The 26,132-nt window shown below is 39.7% G+C and overlaps 1 protein-coding gene and 1 pseudogene across 1 annotated transcript; both read left to right on the top strand.

The window, feature by feature from the left end:
- Positions 1 to 461: 461 nt before the first annotated feature.
- Positions 462 to 968, top strand: LOC113878135 (keratin-associated protein 9-1-like). The gene has a single exon (XM_027519018.1). It carries the CDS (start codon positions 462 to 464, stop codon positions 966 to 968), a length of 507 nt encoding a protein of 168 aa, XP_027374819.1.
- Positions 969 to 9,950: 8,982 nt separating this feature from the next.
- Positions 9,951 to 10,418, top strand: LOC113878136 (annotated as a pseudogene).
- Positions 10,419 to 26,132: the final 15,714 nt, after the last annotated feature.

Below are 26,132 nucleotides of genomic sequence, written 5' to 3' on the forward strand. Positions count from 1 at the left end.
GGCTTCATTCATCACAGAATGCATCAGCATCCTGATCCTTTCGAGGCACGTCCCAATCTAAGTAGAGCCAAAGGAACAAAGCTGAGAAGGGAGAACAGTTCTAACCTTCACAGAGCCAGCAGGAAGTACCCCATGACCAGATGATGTCACATGACCAGAAATGCTGCTGGTGATGATTCCTGACCTTTTCATTTCTAGGAAAGATTCTTAAGTACTAGATCCAATTAAGAAAAAGATCAAACACTAATTTACAGAGGCCTTTCTATAAAACACTAAGAAAGCAACTTCCTCCATGGCAATTACCCTAAACTACAACAATAACATAAATAACATCCAGGAAAGTCCTGCTTATTGGTCCCAACATTGGGGGTCCAGTGTGTAAAAAGCCCCACAACAGAAGGGCTCATCAGAATCTGAGAAACTCAGCTCTGAGCCGGAGTCCACCCTCCACCACAGACACAATGACCCACTCGTGCTGCTCCCCGTGCTGTCAGCCCACCTGCTGCAGGACCACTTGCTGTGAGTCCAGCTGCTGCAAGCCCTGCTGCCCCCCAACTTGCTGTCAAACCACCTGCTGCAGGACCACCTGCTGCAGACCTACCTGTGTGACCACCTGCTGCCAGCCCAGCTGTTGCAGCAAACCCTGCTGTCAGCCCACCTGCTGTGAGTCCATCCGCTGCCAGCCCTCCTGCCCCCCAACTTGCTATCAAACTAGTGAAACCACCTGCTGTAGGACCACCTGCCGCAAGCCTACTTGTGTGACCACCTGCTGTCAGCCCACCTGCTGTGTGTCCAGCAGCTGTGGACAAACCTTCAGTGGGTCCAGCTGCGGCCAGCCTTGCTGTCAGCCAGCTTGCTGTGCACCTGTGTACTGCCGAAGAATCTGCTACCACCCCACGTGCTGCTGCCTGCCTGGGTGCCAAGACCAGAGCTGTGGATCCAGCTGCTGCCAGCCTTCCTGTTGCTGATCACTTCACCAAAGTTTCCCCATCCCCACACAACCTCATTTGTTTACTAGCTCGCTATTGTGTGGACAAAATCACTTCTTAGACATTGCCAACAACTGCCATGTTCTACCAGAATTTCTGTTACTCATCTGCTGTTTAAAAGCTTGTGAGTCACCTGAATGGAGTGAAGAGGGCTTCCCCCATCTCTTCCTTCCCTGTATGGGGATAATGTATCAACTTCATGCATCCTTGATATGGAGTTTTTCTAGGTATTAACACTGATGTCAGGATCTACTTCCTAGTCATTCTAAATAATTCATGAAAACAAATCCTCATAACATTTTCATAGGTTTCTGCAACTGACCGTAATCTTCATAAACATATTTTCTCTATCGGTGTACTCATGGATCCTGTAACTTGCTTTCTTCCTTAAGACCATTTTGTGTTGTCTTCCTAGATGCAGGAGTCTTACATACGTGTTTCTTAATAAATTCTATTCCACAATTCACTCCATATTGCGTTTGATATATTGTACAGCACTGCTGATATATGAACATGTATCCATATTGCATACCATATGAGCCATACAACCTGAGGTGCAAACATCCTGCCATTAACTATTTCATACATTTTTAGATGAGAAATTTCACTGTGAAATATTATGTAACTAATAATGGACAAGCTGAGATCCCAGGCAACTTCTGTTTTTGCTTAAGGACACCTATATTTACATGAAAATGTAAGAAGAAATGATGTCCAGTACTGAGGTCTATTATGTTATGAAACTGAATTGCTACTTTAACAATGGAAGGAATGATAAATCCCTCACATTTAATAGCTGGGGCTTCCTAGGTGGCTCAGTGATAAAGAATTCACCTGCCAAAGCAGGAGATGTAGGAGATGCAGGTTCAATCCCTGGGACAAGTAGATCCTCTGCAAAGGAAATGGCAACCCACTCCAGTATTCTTGCCTAGAGAATCCCATGAATAGAGGATCATGGCAGGATCATATAGTCCATGGAGTTACAAAGAGTCGGACACAGCTGAGGGACTGAGAATGCACGCATACATGCATATATAATAGATAATGCCTGTTTACAAAGTCATTCCTATATTGGTTTCCTACAATGCAGCAGCAGCAGTTACATGTTAGGGCAGTAGGGAATGCATTTAGAGCTCTGGTGAAAGCGTGGAGCCTTTCCTGTCTCGGGGGCAATTCAACCACTAATGCAATTCAACTGAATCAAATATTTTTAGAATCTGTTGTGTCATCACAAGACAAAGTCCATATAAAGGGACTTCTTTCTTAATATCACACAAGTCAAATTCTGAATTGTCTCCTTCTCCTGAATTTCTACTGAAAGAGCAAGGAATTAAATAATTACCTGGAAAAAAAAAAAAGTGCTCTTTCAGTAGAAATTCAGGAGAAGGAGACAATTCATGCAATGTCATTGATGCTATCCAACCATCTCATCCTCTGTTGTCCCCTTCTCCTCCTGCCCTCAGTCTTTCCCAGCATCCGTGTCTTTTCCAATGAGTCAGTTCTTCACATCAAGTGGCCAAAGTATTGGGGTTTCAGCTTCAGCATCAGTCCTCCAAAGAATATTCAGGACTGATTTCCTTTAGGATTGATTGGTTGGATCTCCTTATAGTCCAAGGGACTCTCAAGAGTTTCCTCCAACACCACAGTTCAAAAGCATCAATTCTTTAGGGCTCAGCTCTTTTTATAGTCCAACTCTCATATCCATACATGACTACTGGAAAAATCATAGCTTTGACTAGACAGAGCTTTGTTGGCAAAGTAATGTCTCTGTTTTTTAATATGCTGTCTAGGTTGGTCATATCTTTTTTTCCAAGGAGCCAGCATCTTTTAATTTCATGGCTGCAGTCACCATCTGCAGTGATTTTGGAGCCCCCAAAATAAAGAGGTTAGACTGGTACAAAATGACTGATATCAAAATTGTGAGAAAACCAACACCTTGCATTTTTAAAGTCTTTGATGGAGCACTAAACTCTGCTGTTCTCCATGGATGTAGTATTTTTCTGGTTAATACTTTGGTCCAGAGGAGAGTGCTTAGGGACTCACACTGGACCTTTCTTTCTATCATGGTTCTCACTTTGCATGTCTGTAGATGCTTTTCTGCTGCAAGGGCTGCAGGCAACTGACAGCCTCCAACTGTTAGTGAGTTTAAGATCTGCATCAGATTTAGAGTTAAAGCCATGGTCTTCCTATCAACCCCTAGCTAACAGCTGGACATCATGGGGGAACTAAAGTTTGAACCTTTCTTCTTTAGTTTTATTCACTCATTTATTTTTGGCTGTGCTGGGTCTTGGTTGCTGTGCACAGCCTTTCTCTAGTTGCTGCAAGCAGGGGCTGCTCTCTAGTTGCCGTGTGTGGACTTCTCATTATGATGGCTTCTCTGGTGGTGTGTGGGCTTTAGGGTACGAGGCCTTCAGTAGTTGTGGCATTTGGGCTCTAGAGAACACACTCAGTAGTTGTGGCTCTCGGGCTTAGCTGCTCTGCAGCATGTGGCATCTTCCTTGGCCAGGGATCAAACCTATATGCCCGCCATTGGCAGGCAGATTCTTTACCCCTGGCTCACTAGGGAAGTCCAAAGCCTTGAACTTTTCTTACCAACATAGGACTTTTTAATCATAATCTTTGCTTTGATTATTTCCATTTGAATGACCACAGTGTTGTTCAATCTGCATGGCAAGTCTTATATCCTCCTTGTTTAATGCTGCCTCTTCACACTTTTCTTTGAAAGATGTTATATTTACTTTGCAATGTGTAGCCCTCAAATTGTGATATTTCTGTTATGTTAGTGTAAACTTCCTTTTGGCTCATTTCTGCAATAATATTTAAGAGCTAGTTGCATTCCAAGTCATAGAAATCTAAGTATATTTTACTTATTTATTGAGGAATAGTTACTTTACAACATCATGTTAGTCTCTGCTTTACAAAGAAGTGAATCAGCTATGTGTATACATATACTCCCTCTCTCTTGGACCTCCATTCCTCCCCACCCCCATCCCACACATTCTAGGTCACCACAGAGCACTGAGCTGAGCTCCCTGCGCTATATAACTGGCTCTCACTATCCAATCTTTTACTACACATGGCACTTTACATATGTCAATCCCAATCTCTCAATTCACCCCGCCCCCTCTTCCCTCCCAGTGTCCACATGTCTGTTCTCTGTCTGTGTCTCTATTCCTGCCCTGCAAAAAGGTCATCTCTACTGTATTTCTAGGTTGTGTGTGTGTGTGTGTGCGCATGCATGCACGCCCGTGCATACACATTAATATACAATATTTCTTTTTCTTTTTCTGACTCAACTTCACTCTCTATGAAGACTCTAGGTCCATCCATATCTCTGAAAATGACCAATTTCATTCTTTTTATGCCTGAGTAATAGTCTATTGTATATATGTACCACATCTTCTTTATTCATTCATCTGTTGATAGACATTTAGTTTGCTTCCATGTCCTGGCTATTGTAAATAATGCCACAATAAACACTGGAATGCATGCATCTTTTTGAATTATCATTTTCTCAGGGTATATGCTCAGTAGCAGAATTACTAGGTCATACGGCAGGTATATTTTAATTTTTTAGGAAATCTCATACTGTTCTCCATGGTGGCTGTATCAATTTACATTCTATTAATAGTACAAAAGGGTTCCCTCTTCCCCACACCTTCTCCAATATTTATAATTTGTAGATTTTTCAAATTATATTTTTAGTTGATAACACAGTCTCCAATCTTTTTCAAAATGCAAATGTAAAACTCAGTGGAATAGATTTGTCTTACAAAGTTGTCTGGGTTTTCACATTTGCATGACTATTGATCAGATGAAAACATTGAATTGTTTTCATAGTTACAAGGTTGGTTTAGCATTTGAACGTTAATTGATGTTTGAAAATAACACTAATTGAAAAACTACAGGAGAATAATCATAAGGGTATCTCAACAAGTAAAGAAAAAGCATTTTAGAAATTTCAACACATTTCCAGTATAGAATACCTTAGCAAGGAATAGGAAAACTCTAGTTACTCTGATGGAAACAACCTACCAAAAAAACCAGAAAGCTTCCTGTTGAATTACGAAATATTGAGAGTTGTCCCTTCTAAAGAGAATACACAAAGATATCTTCTTCACCATTCTGCTCAACTGTACCAGCGGACTAGGATAAGAAAAAATTTTATAAGATAAAAAGGCTGCTGACTTTAGACTATACTACAAAGCTACAGTCATCAACACAGTACAGTACTGACACAAAGACAGAAATATAGAGCAATGGAACAAAATAGAAAGCCCAGAGATAAATCCACACACCTATGGACACCTTATCTTTGACAAAGGAGGCAAGAATATACAATGGAGAAAAGATGATCTCTTTAACAAGTGGTGCTGGGAAAACTGGTCAACCACCTGTAAAAGAATGAAACTAGAACACTTTCTAACACCATACACAAAAATAAACTCAAAATGGATTAAACGTATACATGTAAGACCAGAAACTATAAAACTTCTCGAGGAAAACATAGGCAAAACACTCTCTGACATAAATCACAGCAGGATCCTCTATGACGCACATCCCAGAGTAATGGAAATAAAAGCAAAAATAAACAAATGGGACCTAATTAAACTTAAAAGCTTTTGCACAAACAAGGAAACTGTAAGCAAGGTGAAAAGACAACTTTCAGAATGGGAGAAAATAATAGCAAACAAAGCAACTGACAAAGAACTAATCTCAAAAATATACAAGCAGCTCATGCAGCTCAATACCAGATAATCAATAAACAATAATACCAGATAAACAATAAACAATCCAATCAAAAAATGGGCCAAAGAACTAAACAGACATTTCTCCAAAGAAGACATTGATGGCTAACAAACACATGAAAAGATGCTCAACATCACTCATTATCAGAGAAATGCAAAACCACCATGAAGTACCATCTCATGCCAGTCAGAATGGCTGCTATCAAAAAGTCTACAAACAATAAATGCTGGAGAGGGTATGGTGGGAATGCAAACTAGTACAGCCACTATGGAGAACAGTGTGGAGATTACTTAAAAAACTGAAAATAGAACTGCTATACAACCTAGCAATCCCACTGCTGGACATACACACCAAGGAAACCAGAATTGAAAGAGACACATGTACCCCACTGTTCATCACAGCACTGTTTACAATAGCTAGGACATGGAAGCAAGCTAGATGTCCATTGGCAGATGAATGGATAAGAAAGCTGTGGTATATATAAACAATGGAATATTACCTGACTATTAAAAAGAATACATTTGAATCAGTTCTAATGAGTTGGATGAAAAAGTAAGTCAGAAAGGAAAAAATACAGTATATTAATGCATATATATGGAATTTAGAAAGATTATAACAATGGCCCTATATTCAAGACAGCAAAAGAGAAACAGATATAAAGAACAGACTTTTAGACTCTGTGGGAGAAGGCGAGGGTGGGATGATTTGAAAGAATAGCATTGAAACATGTATATTACCATATATGATGAAACAGATCACCAGTACAAGTTCGATGCATGAAACAGGGCACTCAAAGTTGGTGCACTGGGACAACCCAGAGGGATGGGATGGGGAGGGAGGTGGGAGAGGGGTTCAGGATGGAGGATACATGTACACCCATGGCTAATTCATGTCAATGTATGGCAAAAACCCCTACAATCTTGTAAAGTAATTAACCTGCAATTAAAGTAAAGAAATTAATTTTTTAAAGATAAAAAGGCTGCTAACCTCATCATTCATCATTGTTCAGTTGCTCAGTCATGTCCAACTCTTTGTGACCCCATGAATGACAGCATGCCAGGCTTCCCTGTCCTTCACCATCTCCCAGATCTTGCTCAAACTCATCTCTATTGAGTCGGTGATGCCATCCAACCATCTTGTCCTCTGTTGTACCCTTCTTCTCCTGCCTCCATTCTTTTCCAGCATCAGAGTCTTTTCTAATGAGTTGGCTCATGACACTATTTAAATAGCTAACACATGGAAGCAACCTAGGTATCCATCAATAGATGAATGGTTAAAGAAGATATGGGGAGTGTGTGTGTGTGTGTGTGTGTGTGTGTATACACACCAAAGGAATATTACTCAACCATAAAAATGAATGAAATACTGCCATTTGTAGCAATGTGAATGGACCTAGGTAATGTCATACTAAGTGAATTAAGTCAGAGGAACAAAGATAAATATCATATGATATCACTTATGTTGTTCAGTCACTCAGTCATGCCTGGCTGTGACCCCATGGACTGCAATACTTATGTGTAGAATGAATCTATATAGAAAACAGAGACTCACAGATATAGAAAGCAAACTCATAGTTACCAAGGGAGAAAGATAAGGGGAGAGGAACAAATTAGAAGTATAGGATTAACAGGTACACACTACCACATATATATTGAATAAAATAGATAAGTAATAAGGATTTACTGCATAACACAGGATACAGTGGTCAATATCTTTTAATAACCTACAAGGGAAAATAATCTGAAATATATATATATATATACATATAACTGAATCACTTTACTGTACACCTGAAACTAACACAATATGTAAACCAACTATTCTTTAATTTTAAAATGGCTGCTATGCTATTTACTATAGCTAGAACATGGAAGCAACCTAGATGTCCATCAACAGATGAATGGATAAAGAAGTTGTGGTACATATACACAATGGAATATCAGCCAGAAAAAGGAATGCATTTGAGTCAGTTCTAATGAGGTGGATGAACCTAGAATCTACAGAGTGAAGTGAAAACACAGAGTGAAGTAAGTCAGAAAGAGAAAGGTAAATACCATATTCTAAAGCATATATACAGAATCTAGAAAAATGGTACTGAAGAATTTATTTACAGGGCAATAGTGGAGAAACAGACATAGAGAATAGACTTATGGACATGGGGAGAGGGGAGGAGAGGGTGAGATGTATGGAAAGAGCAACAAAGAAACTTATATTACCATATGTAAAATAGATAGCCAATGGGAATTTGCTGTATGGGTCAGGAAACTCAAACAGGGGCTCTGGATCAACCTAGAGGGGTGGGATGGGAAGGGAGATGGGAGAGAGGTTCAAAAGGGAGGGGATATATGTATACCTATGGCTGATTCATTTTGAGGTTTGACAGAAAACAGCAAAAATCTGTAAAGCAATTACCCTTCAATAAAAAATAAATTAATTAAAAAAAAATTTTAAAGGTTGCTATGAAATGGATAAAGCTATCATCATCTGTAGATGATATGATTGTGCAAGTAAAATTTCCCAAAAAATCTATTGCTAGATATTAAAAATAATAAGAGAGTTTAGTTACAACATCAACATATATGAATACATTTTTATATGTCAGAAGCAGTTGAAAAAATTCAATTGTAAAATAAAATTAGCATAAAAATTAGAATATCTAGGAATAAATCAAACGAAAGATGGGCAAGAATAGGATAAACATTTGACCAAGCAATTATATGAGCCATCTACTCCTAGGTTTACATCCAAAGAAATGTGTTTACCAAACAACTGGTACAAAAACATTTATAGAAGGACTCTTTTCAATACTAAACTTAAAAAAAAATGTATATCAGGAGGACCATCAACAAATAAATTGTGTCATATTCACACACAATCCAAGATTATACAGCAATGACAATAGATAAACTACAAATAATAACTTTGTTGAATCTCAGAGTCATAATGTAAAGGGAAGTCAATTCTATATTCTTTTATTACATAAAGGTTAAAAAAAAAAAGTTAAAACTGACCTACAGGATTGTAAGTCATCAATAGATTATTTAGCAACATTTGGGGATTAGTGAAGAGGGTATAATTGGAAAGCACCACTTTTAATTTCTATTTCTTAACCTGGTAATATTGACATGGGTTTGTTCATTGCATAATAATATATAAAGCTGGGAATTAATTATTTGCATTTACCATTCACTTTTTATCTTAAAAAGTTTAAAACCTAAAGATAAATTAGGAATTAACTAATTCAATTCTATCATTAAAATAAAGAAAGGAAGTAAAAGAGATAGGGGAAGAAAGGAGGAAAGATTGAAAGAAGAGAAGGAAGAAAGAAATAGAATAAGGAAAAGAAAGATTACAACGATAAACATGTTATCAGTAAGATGAGGTCATCGACTCCGCTGATACACAAGGATAGAAACAGAGTCACCAGCTCTTCCTGGTTTGCCTGGAATTGCCCCAGTTATTCAGCAGGTCACTGAATGACCCACGTCCAGGGCAACTCCACACTCCTGGCCAAATTAGGACTATTGGTCACCCAGAAGTAAATTGACTGAAGCTTTCTCAGTCCCAGCTTCTTCTCTTCACCTGCTTTGGTTCTGCTTTGCCATATGAAAGAGATTATGCCAAACAGCATCTTACCAAGAGCCATTGATAGAAGTGGGATAGAAGGCAGCGAGTGAGGGTAGGTTGCTACAGAGGAATGCCAGTAGTGGTCCTGAACCAGGCTTTTGTGGGTAAACAGATTTGGACTCGGGCATGGATTCAATTTGTCATTGTGAAAACATCAGCATCAGCCCCTCACCACAAGGGAACTTGCCAATTTCCATAGAGCAGAAGGACCAAAGCTAGGGAGATACAACTGCTGTGACCCTCCTCAGGCCAGTGAAAACTGTATCCCATGATCATATTATGACTGAAGCAGGGACGATGTTGATGATGTGATCGCCTTTCTTTTACCTGAAAAATGTTTCTATGAATTCTCAATCGGGAAACAGATTCAATCCTTATTTACCAAAGATTCATAACCCTTAGGGAACAACTTCCGCCTCTAAAATTCCATCAGTGACTGTGAAAACAATGTAAAGAACAGTAAGGAAAATCCTGTTTATTGGTTCACGTATTGAGAGCCCAGTGTATAAAAGTACTGGAATTGAAGAAGTGATCAGAATCTGAGAACTCACCTCTGTGTAGGAACCCACACACCACCCTGACACCATGACTCACTCCTGCTGCTCCCCTTGCTGCCAGCCTACCTGCGGTAGGATCACCTGCTGTAGGACCACATGCTTCCAGCCCACCTGTAGTGGATCCAGCTCTTGTGGGTCCAGCTGCTGCCAGGCCTGCTGCCCCTCAACTTGCTGGCAAATCACTTGCTGCAAACCTACCTGTGTGACCACTGGCTGTCAGCCCGCCTGCTGTGGATCCAGCAGCTGTGGACAAAACTGTGGTGGGTCTAACTGCTGTCAGCCTTGCTGCCAGCCAGCTTCCTGTGCACCCGTGTACTGACATAGAACCTGCTACCACCCCACCTATTGCTGCCTGCCTGGGTGCCAAGATCAGAGCTGTGGACCCAGCTGCTGCCAGCCTTGCTGCCGCCCTGTCTCCTGTCTGACCACCTGTTGTAGGACCACCTCCTGCCACCCCAGCTGTGTGTCCAGCTGCTGCCAGCCTTCCTGCTGCTGATCACTTTGCTAAAGAATCACTGTCTCTCAAACCAATCTTCTCATCACCTGATTTGGCATTCCAGAACAAGTTTTACTTCCAAAAGTTGCTAAAGCCAATGTCCTATCACCAAATTTTTGTTATTAATCTCCCGTTTAAAACGTTGAGAATCAGCTTGATAGAGTGTGGAGGACTTCCCCTTGATTCTCTTCTTCCTGTGTATATGAGTCATGTTCCACATTCCTGCATCCTTGATATGGAGTGTGGGTCTCTACTTTGACTCAGAAATCAGGATCTTCATCTTCTCTCTACATGTAACTTATGAAGACACATACTCATGACTTTCTTCAGTTTCTGCTACTATCTTCATAATAATCTTCATAATCATGTTTCTTTTCAATGTACTCATGATTCTTATGTCCTGCTTTCTTCTTTTTATAATCACTTCTAGTGTCTCCCAGAAGCAGGGAATCTTACCTGAATTTCTAAATAAATCTTGTGCCACTGTTCATTTCATATTGTGCTTTGTGTTATTATGCAATATTCAGGATGTGAGCATTTATACACATATGCATATACTGTGAATTGTTCATTCTGAGCTCATACAATGCTCCACATTTATTATTTCTATTTCACATGAGAAAATGACCAACTTGGTAGATTACCTCCAAGTGAACACACTCCTGTCACTCTTACCAGCTTAAGAAATAGAATTTGCTATCTTCAAATTCTCTCTCTCATTCCCAAACGTAGGCAAGTTCACGATTTTTCTAAACTTTATATAAATGAGATACTATATAGTTGGCCACTTGTTCTTTATATTAGGATTGTGACACTGATCCATGTAATTATCTGAAGTTCATTTATTCTCCTTACTGTATCATCTTTCACTGAATGAATATGACACCTTTCATTTGTTTACTACTGATATATGTGTGGACTGTTTGCAGTCTGGGGCTAATAAAATCATGCTGCTTTAAATGTTTTAGAACAGGTTCTTTGGTACATGTGTACAAACATTTCTATTGGATAAATATCTACAAGTAGAATTGCTTGGTAAAAGTATTTATACTGATCTCTGTAGAGGTTTTCCCCATTTTTATTAGGTTTATTTCTAGGTGTTTCATAATTTATGCTATTTTAGGGTACAATTTAAAATTCTAATTTTTAGTGTTTCTGACACGTGTGTGCATATGTGTGTTTTCATACATATGTGTGAAATGTGTGTATGTGTGTTTTCATAAATATGTGTATGTGTATTTTCATATGTAAGGGTATGTGTGTCTCACTCTTTGTGACCCCATAGACTGTAACCTACCAAGGTCTTCTGTCCATGAAATTCTCCAGGCACAAACACTGGGGTGGATTGCCATCTTCTCCAGGGGATCTTCCTGATCCAGGGATCGATCCCAGGTCTCCTACATTGCAGGCAGATTCTTTACCATCTGAGCTACTGGGAAAGTCCTGTTTCTAACATATAAAATAGCAATTAGTTCTTGTATGTTGATATTATAACCAAACTTCCTCATTATTTCTAATAGTTTATCAATAGATGGGTTTTCTTTTTAATTTTGCATGCATCAGATCAGATCAGATCAGTCACTCAGTCGTGTCCGACTCTTTGCAACCCCATGAATCGCAGCACGCCAGGCCTCCCTGTCCATCACCAACTCCCAGAGTTCACTCAGACTCATGTCCATCGAGTCAGTGATGCCATCCAGCCATCTCATCCTCTGTCATCCCCTTCTCCTCCTGCCCCCAATCCCTCCCAGCATCAGGGTCTTTTCCAATGAGTCAGCTCTTCGTACTGGAGTTTCAGCTTTAGCATCATTCCTTCCAAAGAAATCCCAGGGCTGATCTCCTTCAGAATGGACTGGTTGGATCTCCTTGCAGTCCAAGGGACTCTCAAGAGTCTTCTCCAACACCACAGTTCAAAAGCATCAATTCTTCGATGCTCAGCCTTCTTCACAGTCCAACTCTCACATCCATACATGACCACAGGAAAAACCATAGCCTTGACTAGACAGACCTTTGTTGGCAAAGTAATGTCTCTGCTTTTGAATATGCTATCTAGGTTGGTCATAACTTTCCTTCCAAGGAGTAAGCGTCTTTTAATTTCATGGCTGCAGTCACCATCTGTAGTGATTTTGGAGCCCAGAAAAATAAAGTCTGACACTGTTTCCACTGTTTCCCCATCTATTTCCCATGAAGTGGTGGGACCGGATGCCATGATCTTCATTTTCTGAATGTTGAGCTTTAAGCCAACTTTTTCACTCTCCACTTTCACTTTCATCAAGAGGCTTTTGAGTTCCTCTTCACTTTCTGCCATAAGGGTGGTGTCATCTGCATATCTGAGGTTATTGATATTTCTTCCGGCAATCTTGATTCCAGCTTATGTTTTTTCCATCCAGCGTTTCTCATGATGTACTCTGCATATAAGTTAAATAAGCAGGGTGACAATATACAGCCTTGACGAACTCCTTTTCCTATTTGGAACCAGTGTGTTGTTCCATGTCCAGTTCTAACTGTTGCTTCCTGACCTGCATACAAATTTCTCAAGAGGCAGATCAGGTGGTCTGGTTATTATAATTGTGATCAATAAATTTGCATATTGATAATGGGATAGATAAATTGTTATGCCTCAGGAGAGGAGTTCAACCTTTGTATGTAAATAAGAACAGATGTCTGAGTCTACAAGAATAATTTTGGACCCTGTGTATTTGTCAAAATAATAGCAATCAACTTGAAAGCACTTGGGGAGAGAGCTACATTTTGCCCAGGTGAATGAATGTCATAATTTCATGGCACCATGTAATATTTTAATGTTATGCCTTTGAGTGCTTGTGGATTTCAGAGAAGGACAGCAACGCCAGCAATCAATGTCAGTTACAGCGTTTGAATAAGACGGAGAATGTAGAGACTTCACAGAGACTCAGTAATGGAAGAAACCCTTATAGTTTCTTGCTAGAATTAACTCACAGAAGCTGCAAATCAAAGACACAATATTCCTACTGCCAACTATTTGTTTACTTGAGATATCTTGCCTCCATAATAGCCCATTCCTTTTTCAGACATCTCCTATCAAGAGTGATTATGTTATTTTTTTTTTCTTCCAATTTTATTTTATTTTTAAACTTTACATAATTGTATTAGTTTTGTCAAATATCAAAATGAATCCGCCACAGGTATACATGCGCTCCCCATCCCGAACCCTCCTCCCTCCTCCCTCCCCATACCATCCCTCTGGGCCGTCCCAGTGCACCAGCCCCAAGCATCCAGCATCATGCATCGAACCTGGACTGGCAACTCGTTTCCTACATGATATTTTATATGTTTCATTGCCATTCTCCCAAATCTTCCCACCCTCTCCCTCTCCCACAGAGTCCATAAGACTGTTCTATACATCAGTGTCTCTTTAGCTGTCTCGTACACCAGGTTATTGTTACCATCTTTCTAAATTCCATATATATGCGTTAGTATACTGTATTTATGTTTTTCCTTCTGGCTTACTTCACTCTGTACAATAGGCCCCAGTTTCATCCACCTCATTAGAACTGATTCAAATGTATTCTTTTTAATGGCTGAGTAATACTCCATTGTGTATATGTACCACAGCTTTCCTATCCATTCATCCGCTGATGGACATCTAGGTTGCTTCCATGTCTTGGCTATTATAAACAGTGCTGCAATGAACATTGGGGTACACGTGTCTCTTTCCCTTCTGGTTTCCTCAGTGTGTATGCCCAGCAGTGGGATTGCTGGATCATAAGGCAGTTCTATTTCCAGTTTTTTAAGGAATCTCCACACTGTTCTCCATAGTGGCTGTACTAGTTTGCATTCCCACCAACAGTGTAAGAGGGTTCCCTTTTCTCCACACCCTCTCCAGCATTTATTATTTGTAGACTTTTGGATCGCAGCCATTCTGACTGGTGTGAAATGGTACCTCATAGTGGTTTTGATTTGCATTTCTCTGATAATGAGTGATGTTGAGCATCTTTTCATGTGTTTGTTAGCCATCTGTATGTCTTTTTTGGAGAAATGTCTATTTAGTTCTTTGGCCCATTTTTTGATTGGGTCGTTTATTTTTCTGGAGTTGAGCTGTAGGAGTTGCTTGTATATTTTTGAGATTAGTTGTTTGTCGGTTGCTTCATTTGCTATTATTTTCTCCCATTCTGAAGGCTGTCTTTTCACCTTGCTAATAGTTTCCTTTGATGTGCAGAAGCTTTTAAGGTTAATTAGGTCCCATTTGTTTATTTTTGCTTTTATTTCCAATATTCTGGGAGGTGGGTCATAGAGGATCCTGCTGTGATGTATGTCGGAGAGTGTTTTGCCTATGTTCTCCTCTAGGAGTTTTATAGTTTCTGGTCTTATGTTGAGATCTTTAATCCATTTTGAGTTTATTTTTGTGTATGGTGTTAGAAAGTGGTCCAGTTTCATTCTTTTACAAGTGGTTGACCAGATTTCCCAGCACCACTTGTTAAAGAGGTTGTCTTTAATCCATTGTATATTCTTGCCTCCTTTGTCGAAGATAAGGTGTCCATATGTGCGTGGATTTATCTCTGGGCTTTCTATTTTATTCCATTGATCAATATTTCTGTCTTTGTGCCAGTACCATACTGTCTTGATAACTGTGGCTTTGTAGTAGAGCCTGAAGTCAGGTAGGTTGATTCCTCCAGTTCCATTCTTCTTTCTCAAGATCGCTTTGGCTATTCGAGGTTTTTTGTATTTCCATACAAATTGTGAAATTATTTGTTCTAGCTCTGTGAAGAATACTGTTGGTAGCTTGATAGGGATTGCGTTGAATCTATAAATTGCTTTGGGTAGTATACTCATTTTCACTATATTGATTCTTCCAATCCATGAACGTGGTATATTTCTCCATCTATTAGTGTCCTCTTTGATTTCTTTCACCAGTGTTTTATAGTTTTCTATATATAGGTCTTTAGTTTCTTTAGGTAGATATATTCCTAAGTATTTTATTCTTTCCGTTGCAATGGTGAATGGAATTGTTTCCTTAATTTCTCTTTCTGTTTTCTCATTATTAGTGTATAGGAATGCAAGGGATTTCTGTGTGTTGATTTTATATCCTGCAACTTTACTGTAGTCATTGATTATTTCTAGTAATTTTCTGGTGGACTCTTTAGGGTTTTCTATGTAGAGGATCATGTCATCTGCAAATAGTGAAAGTTTTACTTCTTCTTTTCCAATTTGGATTCCTTTTATTTCTTTTTCTGCTCTGATTGCTGTGGCCAAAACTTCCAAAACTATGTTGAATAGTAATGGTGAAAGTGGGCACCCTTGTCTTGTTCCTGACTTTAGAGGAAATGCTTTCAACTTTTCACCATTGAGAATAATGTTTGCTGTGGGTTTGTCATATATAGCTTTTATTATGTTGAGGTATGTTCCTTCTATTCCTGCTTTCTGGAGAGTTTTTATCATAAATGGATGTTGAATTTTGTCAAAGGCTTTCTCTGCATCTATTGAGATAATCATATGGTTTTTATTTTTCAATTTGTTAATGTGGTGTATTACATTGATTGATTTGCGGATATTGAAGAATCCTTGCATCCCTGGGATAAAGCCCACTTGATCATGGTGTATGATCTTTTTAATGTGTTGTTGGATTCTGATTGCTAGAATTTTGTTAAGGATTTTTGCATCTATGTTCATCAGTGATATTGGCCTGTAGTTTTCTTTTTTTGTGGCATCTTTGTCAGGTTTTGGTATTAGGGTGATGGTGGCCTCATAGAATGAGTTTGGAAGTTTACCTTCCTCTGCAATTTTCTGGAAGAGTTTGAGCAGGATAGGTGTTAACTCTTCTCTAAATTTTTGGTAGAATTCAGCTGTGAAGCCGTCTGGACCGGGGCTTTTGTTTGCTGGAAGATTTTTGATTACAGTTTCAATTTCCATGCTTGTGATGGGTCTGTTAAGATTTTCTATTTCTTCCTGGTCCAGTTTTGGAAAGTTGTACTTTTCTAAGAATTTGTCCATTTCTTCCACGTTGTCCATTTTATTGGCATATAATTGTTGATAGTAGTCTCTTATGATCCTTTGTATTTCTGTGTTGTCTGTTGTGATCTCTCCATTTTCGTTTCTAATTTTGTTGATTTGATTTTTCTCCCTTTGTTTCTTGATGAGTCTGGCTAATGGTTTGTCAATTTTATTTATTCTTTCAAAGAACCAGCTTTTGGTTTTGTTGATTTTTGCTATGGTCTCTTTTGTTTCTTTTGCATTTATTTCTGCTCTAATTTTTAAGATTTCTTTCCTTCTACTAACCCTGGGGTTCTTCATTTCTTCCTTTTCTAGTTGCTTTAGGTGTAGAGTTAGGTTATTTATTTGACTTTTTTCTTGCTTCTTGAGGTATGCCTGTATTGCTATGAACTTTCCCCTTAGGACTGCTTTTACCGTGTCCCACAGGTTTTGGGTTGTTGTGTTTTCATTTTCATTCGTTTCTATGCAAATTTTGATTTCTTTTTTGATTTCTTCTGTGATTTGTTGGTTATTCAGCAGCGTGTTGTTCAGCCTCCATATGTTGGCATTTTTAATAGTTTTTCTCCTGTAATTGAGATCTAATCTTACTGCATTGTGGTCAGAAAAAATGCTTGGAATGATTTCTATTTTTTTGAATTTACCAAGGCTAGCTTTATGGCCCAGGATGTGATCTATCCTGGAGAAGGTTCCATGTGCGCTTGAGAAAAAGGTGAAATTCATTGTTTTGGGATGAAATGACCTATAGATATCAATTAGGTCTAACTGGTCTATTGTATCGTTTAAAGTTTGTGTTTCCTTGTTAATTTTCTGTTTAGTTGATCTATCCATAGGTGTAAGTGGGGTATTAAAGTCTCCCACTATTATTGTGTTATTGTTAATTTCTCCTTTCATACTTGTTAGCATTTGTCTTACGTACTGTGGTGCTCCCGTGTTGGGTGCATATATATTTATAATTGTTATATCTTCTTCTTGGATTGATCCTTTGATCATTATGTAGTGACCTTCTTTGTCTCTTTTCACAGCCTTTGTTTTAAAGTCTATTTTATCTGATATGAGTATTGCTACTCCTGCTTTCTTTTGGTCCCTATTTGCATGGAAAATCTTTTTCCAGCCCTTCACTTTTAGTCTGTATGTGTCCCCTGTTTTGAGGTGGGTCTCTTGTAGACAACATATGTAGGGGTCTTGTTTTTGTATCCATTCAGCCAGTCTTTGTCTTTTGGTTGGGGCATTCAACCCATTTACATTTAAGGTAATTACTGATAAGTATGTTCCCGTTGCCATTTACTTTATTGTTTTGGGTTCAAGTTTATACACCGTTTTTGTGTTTCCTGTCTAGAGAATATCCTTAGTATTTGTTGGAGAGCTGGTTTGGTGGTGCAGAATTCTCTCAGCCTTTGCTTGTCTGAAAAGCTTTTGATTTCTCCTTCATACTTGAATGAGATCCTTGCTGGGTACAATAATCTGGGCTGTAGGTTATTTTCTTTCATCATTTTAAGTATGTCTTGCCATTCCCTCCTGGCTTGAAGAGTTTCTATTGAAAGATCAGCTGTTATCCTTATGGGAATTCCCTTGTGTGTTATTTGTTGTTTTTCCGTTGCTGCTTTTAATATTTGTTCTTTGTGTTTGATCTTTGTTAATTTGATTAATATGTGTCTTGGGGTGTTTCTCCTTGGGTTTATCCTGTTTGGTACTCTCTGGGTTTCTTGGACTTGGGTGATTATTTCCTTCCCCATTTTAGGGAAGTTTTCCACTATTATCTCCTCAAGTATTTTCTCATGGTCCTTCTTTTTGTCTTCTTCTTCTGGAACCCCTATGATTCGAATGTTGTAGCGTTTAATATTGTCCTGGAGGTCTCTGAGATTGTCCTCATTTCTTTTAATTCGTTTTTCTTTTATCCTCTCTGATTCATTTATTTCTATCATTCTATCTTCTAATTCACTAATCCTGTCTTCTGCCTCTGTTATTCTACTATTTGTTGCCTCCAGAGTGTTTTTAATTTCACTTATTGCATTATTCATTATATATTGACTCTTTTTTATTTCTTCTAGGTCCTTGTTAAACCTTTCTTGCATCTTCTCAATCCTTGTCTCCAGGCTATTTATCTGTGATTCCATTTTAGTTTCAAGATTTTGGATCAATTTCACTATCATTATTCGGAATTCTTTATCAGGTAGATTCCCTATCTCTTCCTCTTTTGTTTGGTTTGGTGGGCATTTATCCTGTTCCTTTATCTGCTGAGTATTCCTCTGTCTCTTCATCTTGTTTAAATTGCTGAGTTTGGGGTGTCCTTTCTGTATTCTGGCAGTTTGTGGAGTTCTCTTTATTATGGCGTTTCCTCACTGTGTGTGGGTTTGTACAGGTGGCTTGTCAAGGTTTCCTGGTTAGGGAAGCTTGTGTCGGTGTTCTGGTGGGTGGAGCTGTATTTCTTCTCTCTGGAGTGCAATGAAATGTCCAGTAATGAGTTATGAGATGTCTATAGTTTTGGGGTGACTTTGGGCAGCCTGTATCTTGAAGCTCAGGGCTGTGTTCCTTTGTTGCTGGAGAATTTGCTTGGTATGTCTTGCCCTGGAACTTATTGGCCCTTGTGTGGTGCTTGGTTTCAGTGTCGGTATGGAGGCAATTGATGAGCTCCTGTCAATGAATGTTCCTTGGAGTCAGGAGTTCCCTGGAGTCAGGGTTTGGACTTAAGTCTCCTGCTTCCGATTATCGGTCTTATTTTTACAGTAGTTTCAAAACTTCTCCTTCTATACAGCACCACTGATAAAACATCTACATTAAAGATGATAAGTTTCTCTACAGTGAGGGTCACTCAGAGAGGTTCACAGGGTTACATGGAGAAGAGAAGAAGGAGGAGGGAGTTAGAGGTGACCCAAATGAGATGAGGTGAATCAATAGTGGAGAGAGTGGGCTAGCCAGTAGTCACTTCCTTATGTGCACTCCACAACTGGACCACTCAGAGATGTTCACGGGGTTATACAGAGAAGAGAAGAAGGAGGAAGGTAACAGAGGTGGCCAGAAGGATAAAAGGGGGGAATGAAAAGGAGGGAGACAGATCCAGCCAGTAATCAGTTCCCTAAGTGTTCTCCACCGTCTGGAACACACAGAAATTCACAGAGTTGGGTAGAGTAGAGAGGGGTTAGGGAGGAGACACAGGCGACCTGGTGGAGAAAAAGGAGGGTCCAAAGGGAGAGAGAGCAGTCAAGCCAGTAATCTCACTCCCTAGTGAAAAATGGGTCCTGAAGATTGGGTCCTTAAAGGTACAAAATTGGTAACAAATACATAAAAGCAAAAATTAAAAATCTAGAGTAGAGTTTGGAATTTCAAAAATACGATGTTAAAGAAAAGAAGAAGGAAAAGAAAGAGAGAAAGAACGAACAAACAAAAACAAACAAGGTCGTGAAAATTATAAAGAAAGTACAGGTACAAAATTGATAACTAATACCAGAAAGCAAAAATTAAAAATCTAGAGTAGAGTTTGGAATTTCAAAAATACAATGTTAAAAAAAAAAAAAAAAAAAAACGAAGAAGAAAAATAAAGAGAGAAAACAAACAAACAAATACGAACAATGTCACAAAAATTATAAAGAAAATACAGGTACAAAATTGATATCAAATACCAAAAAGCATAAATTAAAAATCTAGAGTAAAGTTTGGAATTTCAGATATACAATGTTATATAAAAGAAGAAGAGAAAGAAACAGAGAAGAAGAAAAAAAAAAAAAAGTCACAGAAATTATATAAAAAAAAAACTATAGGTACAAAATTGATAACATATACCAAAAAGCGAAAATTAAAAATCTAGAGTAGAGTTTGGAATTTCAAAAATACAGTGTTAAAGAAAAGAAGAAAAAAACAAACAAACAGAAAAAAAAAAAACAAGGTCAAAAAATTATAAAATATATATATATGAAGTTTGCTGAAGAAGAAAAAAATAGGGTCTTTTTTTTTTTTTTTTTTTTGCAAAGTAATAGGTTTTAAAAGTGAAAATTAAAGGAACAATAGAGGACTTAAAATTTTTTTTTTTTTAATTAAAAAAAAAAAAGAAAGAATGATCGTAAAAATAATAAAAATATATCTAGGGCTTTTTTGGTTTTTTTTTTGTTTTTTTTGTTTTTTTTTTTTTGTGGGTGTTGTGGGTTCAGTTCATTTTTGGCTAGTTCCTTGGTCAGATTTATATTTCTCAAGATCTATAGGCCCCTTCCTATGTAGTCCGTAGTAACCACAGGGTTTTGATCTATTGCCTGTAGCTTCCAAGGCGTTTCCCTCTGTTATATCTTCTTCTGTTTGCTAGTCTCTTCAGTATCTGGTTTCCGCCCTGACTCAAAAGGCACGGTGGAGGACACTTTTTTTTTTTTTTTAGGCTTACTTGTTCAGTCGCGCTGTGGGGAGGGAGGGAGGGATGCTGCAAACAAATAACACTGGCGTGGGCTCGCAGTGCCTCAGCCACCCTGGGTCTGCCCCTGCTCACGGCGCGTGTAGCCTCCCTGTCCACACTGCTCGGACTCTAGGTTGTTCCGCCGGGAACAATCCGAGGCTGGCCCTGGGCTGCATGCACCTCCCAGGTCCAAGCCGCTCAGGTTCAGGCACTCGGGTAGTCCTCAGAGGCGCAGACTCAGTTGGGCCTGCGTTTTGTGCTCTTCCCAGGTCCGAGCGCCAATTTGCTCTTCCCAGGCGAGCGCCAATGCTGCGACTTATCGCCTCCCCGCCACTCGGATATCTGGATGTAAAACCGGCGCACCTTCTCAGGCAGATGTTGACCGTCCAGACCCCCAAGAAGTTTTAGTTAGCAAAGAAGCCTGCTTACAGTTTTATAGATAATGTCTCTCTGGGGCTGCGATTGCCCCCTTCCGGCTCTGGCTGCCTGTCTCCAGAGGGGGAAGGTCTGCAGCCGGCTATCTCTGTTCAGTCCTTTGTTCCGTGCGCGGGCCTGGCGGTCTTAGGTTAGGGCTGGCTTTTCGCGTGGTAGGTATCCCACAGTCTGGTTTGCTAGCCCAAATTATTTCGCTCAGATAGCGCTCAGGGTATTCAGGCCAGATTCTTACTCTCAGCGATGCAGCCCGCGCCGCGCCTCCCTGCCCAGCCCCGGCTTGCTAATGGCGGATGCAGGCGTCTGCGCTGCTTCTCTGCTGGGGGAGTTACCGTAGGGCTCGCAATCTGCGAGTTTTAAATTGTTTATTTATTTTTTCTCCCTGTTATATTGCCCTCTGTGCTTCCAAAGCTCGGCGCAGATTCGGCAGTGAGAAGGTTTCCTGATGTTTGGAAACTTCTCTCTTTTTAAGATTCCCTTCCCGGGACGGAACTCCGTCCCTCCCTCTTTTGTCTCTTTTTTTTTGTTTTTAATATTTTTTCCTACCTCCTTTCGAAGAGTTGGGTTGCTTTTCTGGGTGCCTGATGTCCTCTGCCGGCATTCAGAAGTTGTTTTGTGGAATTTACTCGACGTTTAAATGCTCTTTTGATGAATTTGTGGGGGAGAAAGTGTTCTCCCCGTCCTACTCCTCCGCCATCTTGGCTCCTCCCTTCAAGAGTGATTATGTTAACATCCATCCCCCCTCCCCCTCCCAGCCTGGTCTCCTGAATCTTTTGTTCATTGGGATCACTTGTTAGACAGTCAGAATGGCATTACTGCGCAGTTACTGAGCAGTACTCTCCCCAGCAGAAGATATGCACACTGAAAAATCACATTTGTTTCACATTAACCCCTGGCATGTACTTTCCCACCTCCCAGGGTGCCTTTTGGACAAGGCTCAGCATTTCCCTACTGACTGCAGATGTTCATTTTTCCCTGAGGCCCCAGTCACTGACCTTTCCAACTAGATCTATAGTGTTAAGATTAAGTCTAAATATTTTCTCTAAATATTCTAAATGTACTGGATTATGGTTTAGTGGAATGAAATACCGTTGAAATGCATGAACATATGTTATCATTCGTATGATTGTGTCTGTGCCTTTTTAAGATGTTTCTAATTTACAATATCTTCTTTCTGTACTGGACTTCCCAGGTGGCTCTAGTGATAAAGAACCTGCCTGCCAATGCAGGAGACATAAGAGATCCCTGGGGAGGGAAAATTCCCTTGAAAAAGGCATAAAAACCCACTCCAGTATTCCTGCCTGGAGAATCCCATGAACAGAGGCATCTGCCAGGCTACAGTACATGGGATCGCAAAGAGTCAGACACGACTGAAGCGACTTAACATGCATGCACGCACTTTCTTTACTAAACTCACTCTTAGACTGTGCTTTTATTTACTTCTGATTTTACCTTCAACCATAAAATCTCTATAAAGGAAGGAAAGACCACAGCTCTTAGTATTCTTGCCTGGAGAATTCCATGGACAGAGTAGCCTAACAGGCTACAGTCCATGGGGTCGCAAAGAGTTGGACATGACTGAGGAACTATCACTCACTTAGTTACAGGAATTAAAATCATATGGGAGAGTACTCAAATTCTTGTTCCGCCACTCACTAGTCTTATTGGGAGAATGTACAGAACATACTTTTCATATATATTATGTTATCATTTGTTATTTTTAACTTATTTTTATTTAATTATAGTTGATTTACAATGTTATGTTAATTTTCCACCACTTTCTGTCATATTATGTCCACTTATGTATTAGTCTACAAGTGTTTTCTTTCCCCCTTCTGTTATGGGTCAACCAGTCTATAAGCAGATGCCTTCGAAAAACCACAATTGTTATATTTTCAAGAATATCACAGAAAAACAAATCTATTCATCACTAGAGAATTGGTTTTTCCCTTACTTGTTCCATGATAATCTAAGCTTTTGTCTCTTTTGTTTAACACTGTATGCTTGCATGGGTGCATGCTAAGTTGCTTCAGTCATGTCCAACTCTTTGCAAACTTATGGACTATAGCCTAACAGGTTCCTCTGTAAATAGGATTCTCCAGGCAAGAATACTGGAGAGGGTTGCCATGCCTCCTCCAGGGGATCTTCCCAATCCAGGGATGAAACCTATGTCTCTTAAGTCTCCTGCATTGGCAGGTGGATTCTTTACCACTATCGCACCCTGGGAAGTACCTGTATGCCTGACTTTTTTTTTTTTTTTTTTGCTGTAACTACTGAATTCATTTTTTTAATATAAATTTATTTATTTTAATTGGAGGCTAATTGGTTTTGCCTGACTGAACACAGATTAGCTTCAAATTTGCTAATTATAAACTTCCAAGTCTTCAAGAGATAGGAATACCAGACCACCTTATCTGTCTCCTGAGCAACCTGTATGCAGGTCAAGAAGCAACAATTAGAATTGAACATGGAACAACAGACTGGTTCAAAATTGATAAAGGAGTGCATCAAGGCTGTATATTGTCACCATGTTTATTTAACTTATATGCAGAGTACATCATGTGAAATACCAGGCTGGATGAAGCACAAGCTGGAATCAAGATTACCAGGAGACATATCAATAACCTCAGATATGTAGATGACACCACCCTTGTGGCAGAAAGCAAAGAGGAACTAACGAGCTTCTTGATGAAGGTGAAAGAAGAGAGTGAAAATATGGCTTAAAACTCAACATTCAAAAAACTAAGATCATTGCATCCAGTCCCACCGCTAACGGCATACAGATGGGGAAACAATGAAAACAGTGACCGATTTTATTTTCTTGGGCTCCAAAATCACTGCACATGGTGACTGCAGCCATAAAATTAAAAGATGCTTGCTTCTTGGAAGAAAAGCTATGACCAACCTAGATAGCATATTAAGAACCAGAGACATTACCTTGCTTACAAAGCTCCCTATAGTCAAAGCTATGGTTTTTCCCATAGTCATGTATCAATGTGAGAGTTGGACCATAAAGAAGGCTGAGTGCCAAAGAATCGATGCTTTCAAACTGTGGTGTTGAGAATCCCTTGGACTGCAAGGAGATAAAGCCAGTCAATCCTAAAGAAAATTAACCCTGAATTTTCATTGGAAGAACTGATGCTGAAGCTGAAGCTCCAATATTTTTGCTACCTGATGCAAAGACCTGACTCATTAGAAAATACCCTGATGCTGGGAAAGATAGAAGGCAGGCGTGGGAGGGGATGACAGAGGATGAGATGGTTGGATGGCATCACCAGCTCAATGGACATGAGTTTGAGGAAGCTCCAGGATATGGTGAAGGACAGGGAAGCCTCATGTGCTGCAGTCCATAGGGTTGCAAAGAATTGGATACAGCAGAGAGACTGAACAGCAACAAAGTCAAGGTATTGGAAGGTATGAGAACTTGTACCACATCCAAGGAGAACAGTAGAGTTTTGCACTGTCCTCAATGACTAAAGAATACACAGATAATAATTGCATTTGATTCTTGAAAAATCCAATTGATCATAATACATAAACATGCAATACCTCAAGTTTCACCAGTCCATAGCCCCACAGAAGTTTTTATGCCAGGTGGAGAATTTTGAGTACCACAGATAACACTTTTGCTCTTCAAAGGCAATGGAAAGAGAAAATATTTACAGTAAACAATCAACAGTACACATGGGCATGACATATTTATTTTGAGGAAAAATAGCCTCACAATGATGTTTGTTGGCTGTTTGCAAGTGGTGAAAGGCCTGACTGGACTGAACTTGGGAGAAGCAAGACTGGAACATAAGGAGATTTGGAGAATAATTATTTACATAAAGATGGCTTGAGGACAGAAAGTGTTTCCCACTTGTGTCCCACATCAATGATCTTCAGAGTGTTCATGATAGAGAAGGCACTGCTGCTGCTGCTGCTGCTGCTGCTAAGTCACTTCAGTCGTGTCCAACTCTGTGCGACCCCAGAGATGGCAGCCCACCAGGCTCCCCCGTCCCTGGGATTCTCCAGGCAAGAACACTGGAGTGGGTTGCCATTTCCTTCTCCAATGCATGAAAGTGAAAAGTGAAAGTGAAGTCTCTCAGTCGTATCCACCTCCTAGCGACCCCCATGGACTGCAGCCTACCAGGCTCCTCTGTCCATGGGATTTTCCAGGGAAGAGTACTGGAGTGGGGTGCCATCGCCTTCTCCGAGAGAAGGCACTAGACAACTACAAATTTGGAATAACTCATCCCATCTCTGTCTTTGGGTGCATCAATATTTACCCAAGATAGCATGAACAAAGCATCCATGGTGGCAGTGATAGAGGATTTGTGTGAACCCAATAGCATAGGCTCCCTCTCACCATGGCTACCCCTGCTGTATGTGCTGCTAGTCAGAAGCAGAGAATGTTGTTGAGCACCGATGGGGTAGCATCATAACTTATTAACCATGCCGCACAAAGGCAAGTTATCCTCTCAGACTAGTAGGAAAAGAGAGAGGTTCTTCTTTCTAGGATTGCATATTCTAAACATGGATTTGTCATCCCTATCAGCTGTACTGTTGGCTTAGAGTATTATTGTCATAGGATTCTGAATAGCATCAATTTGGACCAAGAGACCCACTTTTTGAAGAACAAGATCAACAACAGCTACACAAACATGAGAGCTACTTGCTCTACCATATATCACATGACAGAGATGACTGGCCCCATGGAAAATTGGAACGGTCTTGCAAATGTGGAGCAAAGAACCAACTTAGAGGTGACAACACATGGTTTTGATATAGTGTCTTCTGGATGTGGTGTATATCTTGATCCAAAGACCATTACCTGGTTCCTATGTAGGTAGTACCAAATATATCCACAGAGGTAGTACACATGGTTTCAGAAATTGATGTAGGAGTGAATCCTCCCAGCTTAACTCAAGGTAACGTTCTTGGGAATCTGTGCT

Source organism: Bos indicus x Bos taurus, chromosome 19 (assembly GCF_003369695.1).
Source record: "Bos indicus x Bos taurus breed Angus x Brahman F1 hybrid chromosome 19, Bos_hybrid_MaternalHap_v2.0, whole genome shotgun sequence".
Lineage (NCBI taxonomy): Eukaryota > Metazoa > Chordata > Mammalia > Artiodactyla > Bovidae > Bos > Bos indicus x Bos taurus.

Bases quoted from the DNA above. Each gene is read 5' to 3' on its own strand.
- LOC113878135 (XM_027519018.1), top strand. From the start codon at position 462: ATGACCCACTCGTGCTGCTCCCCGTGCTGTCAGCCCACCTGCTGCAGG.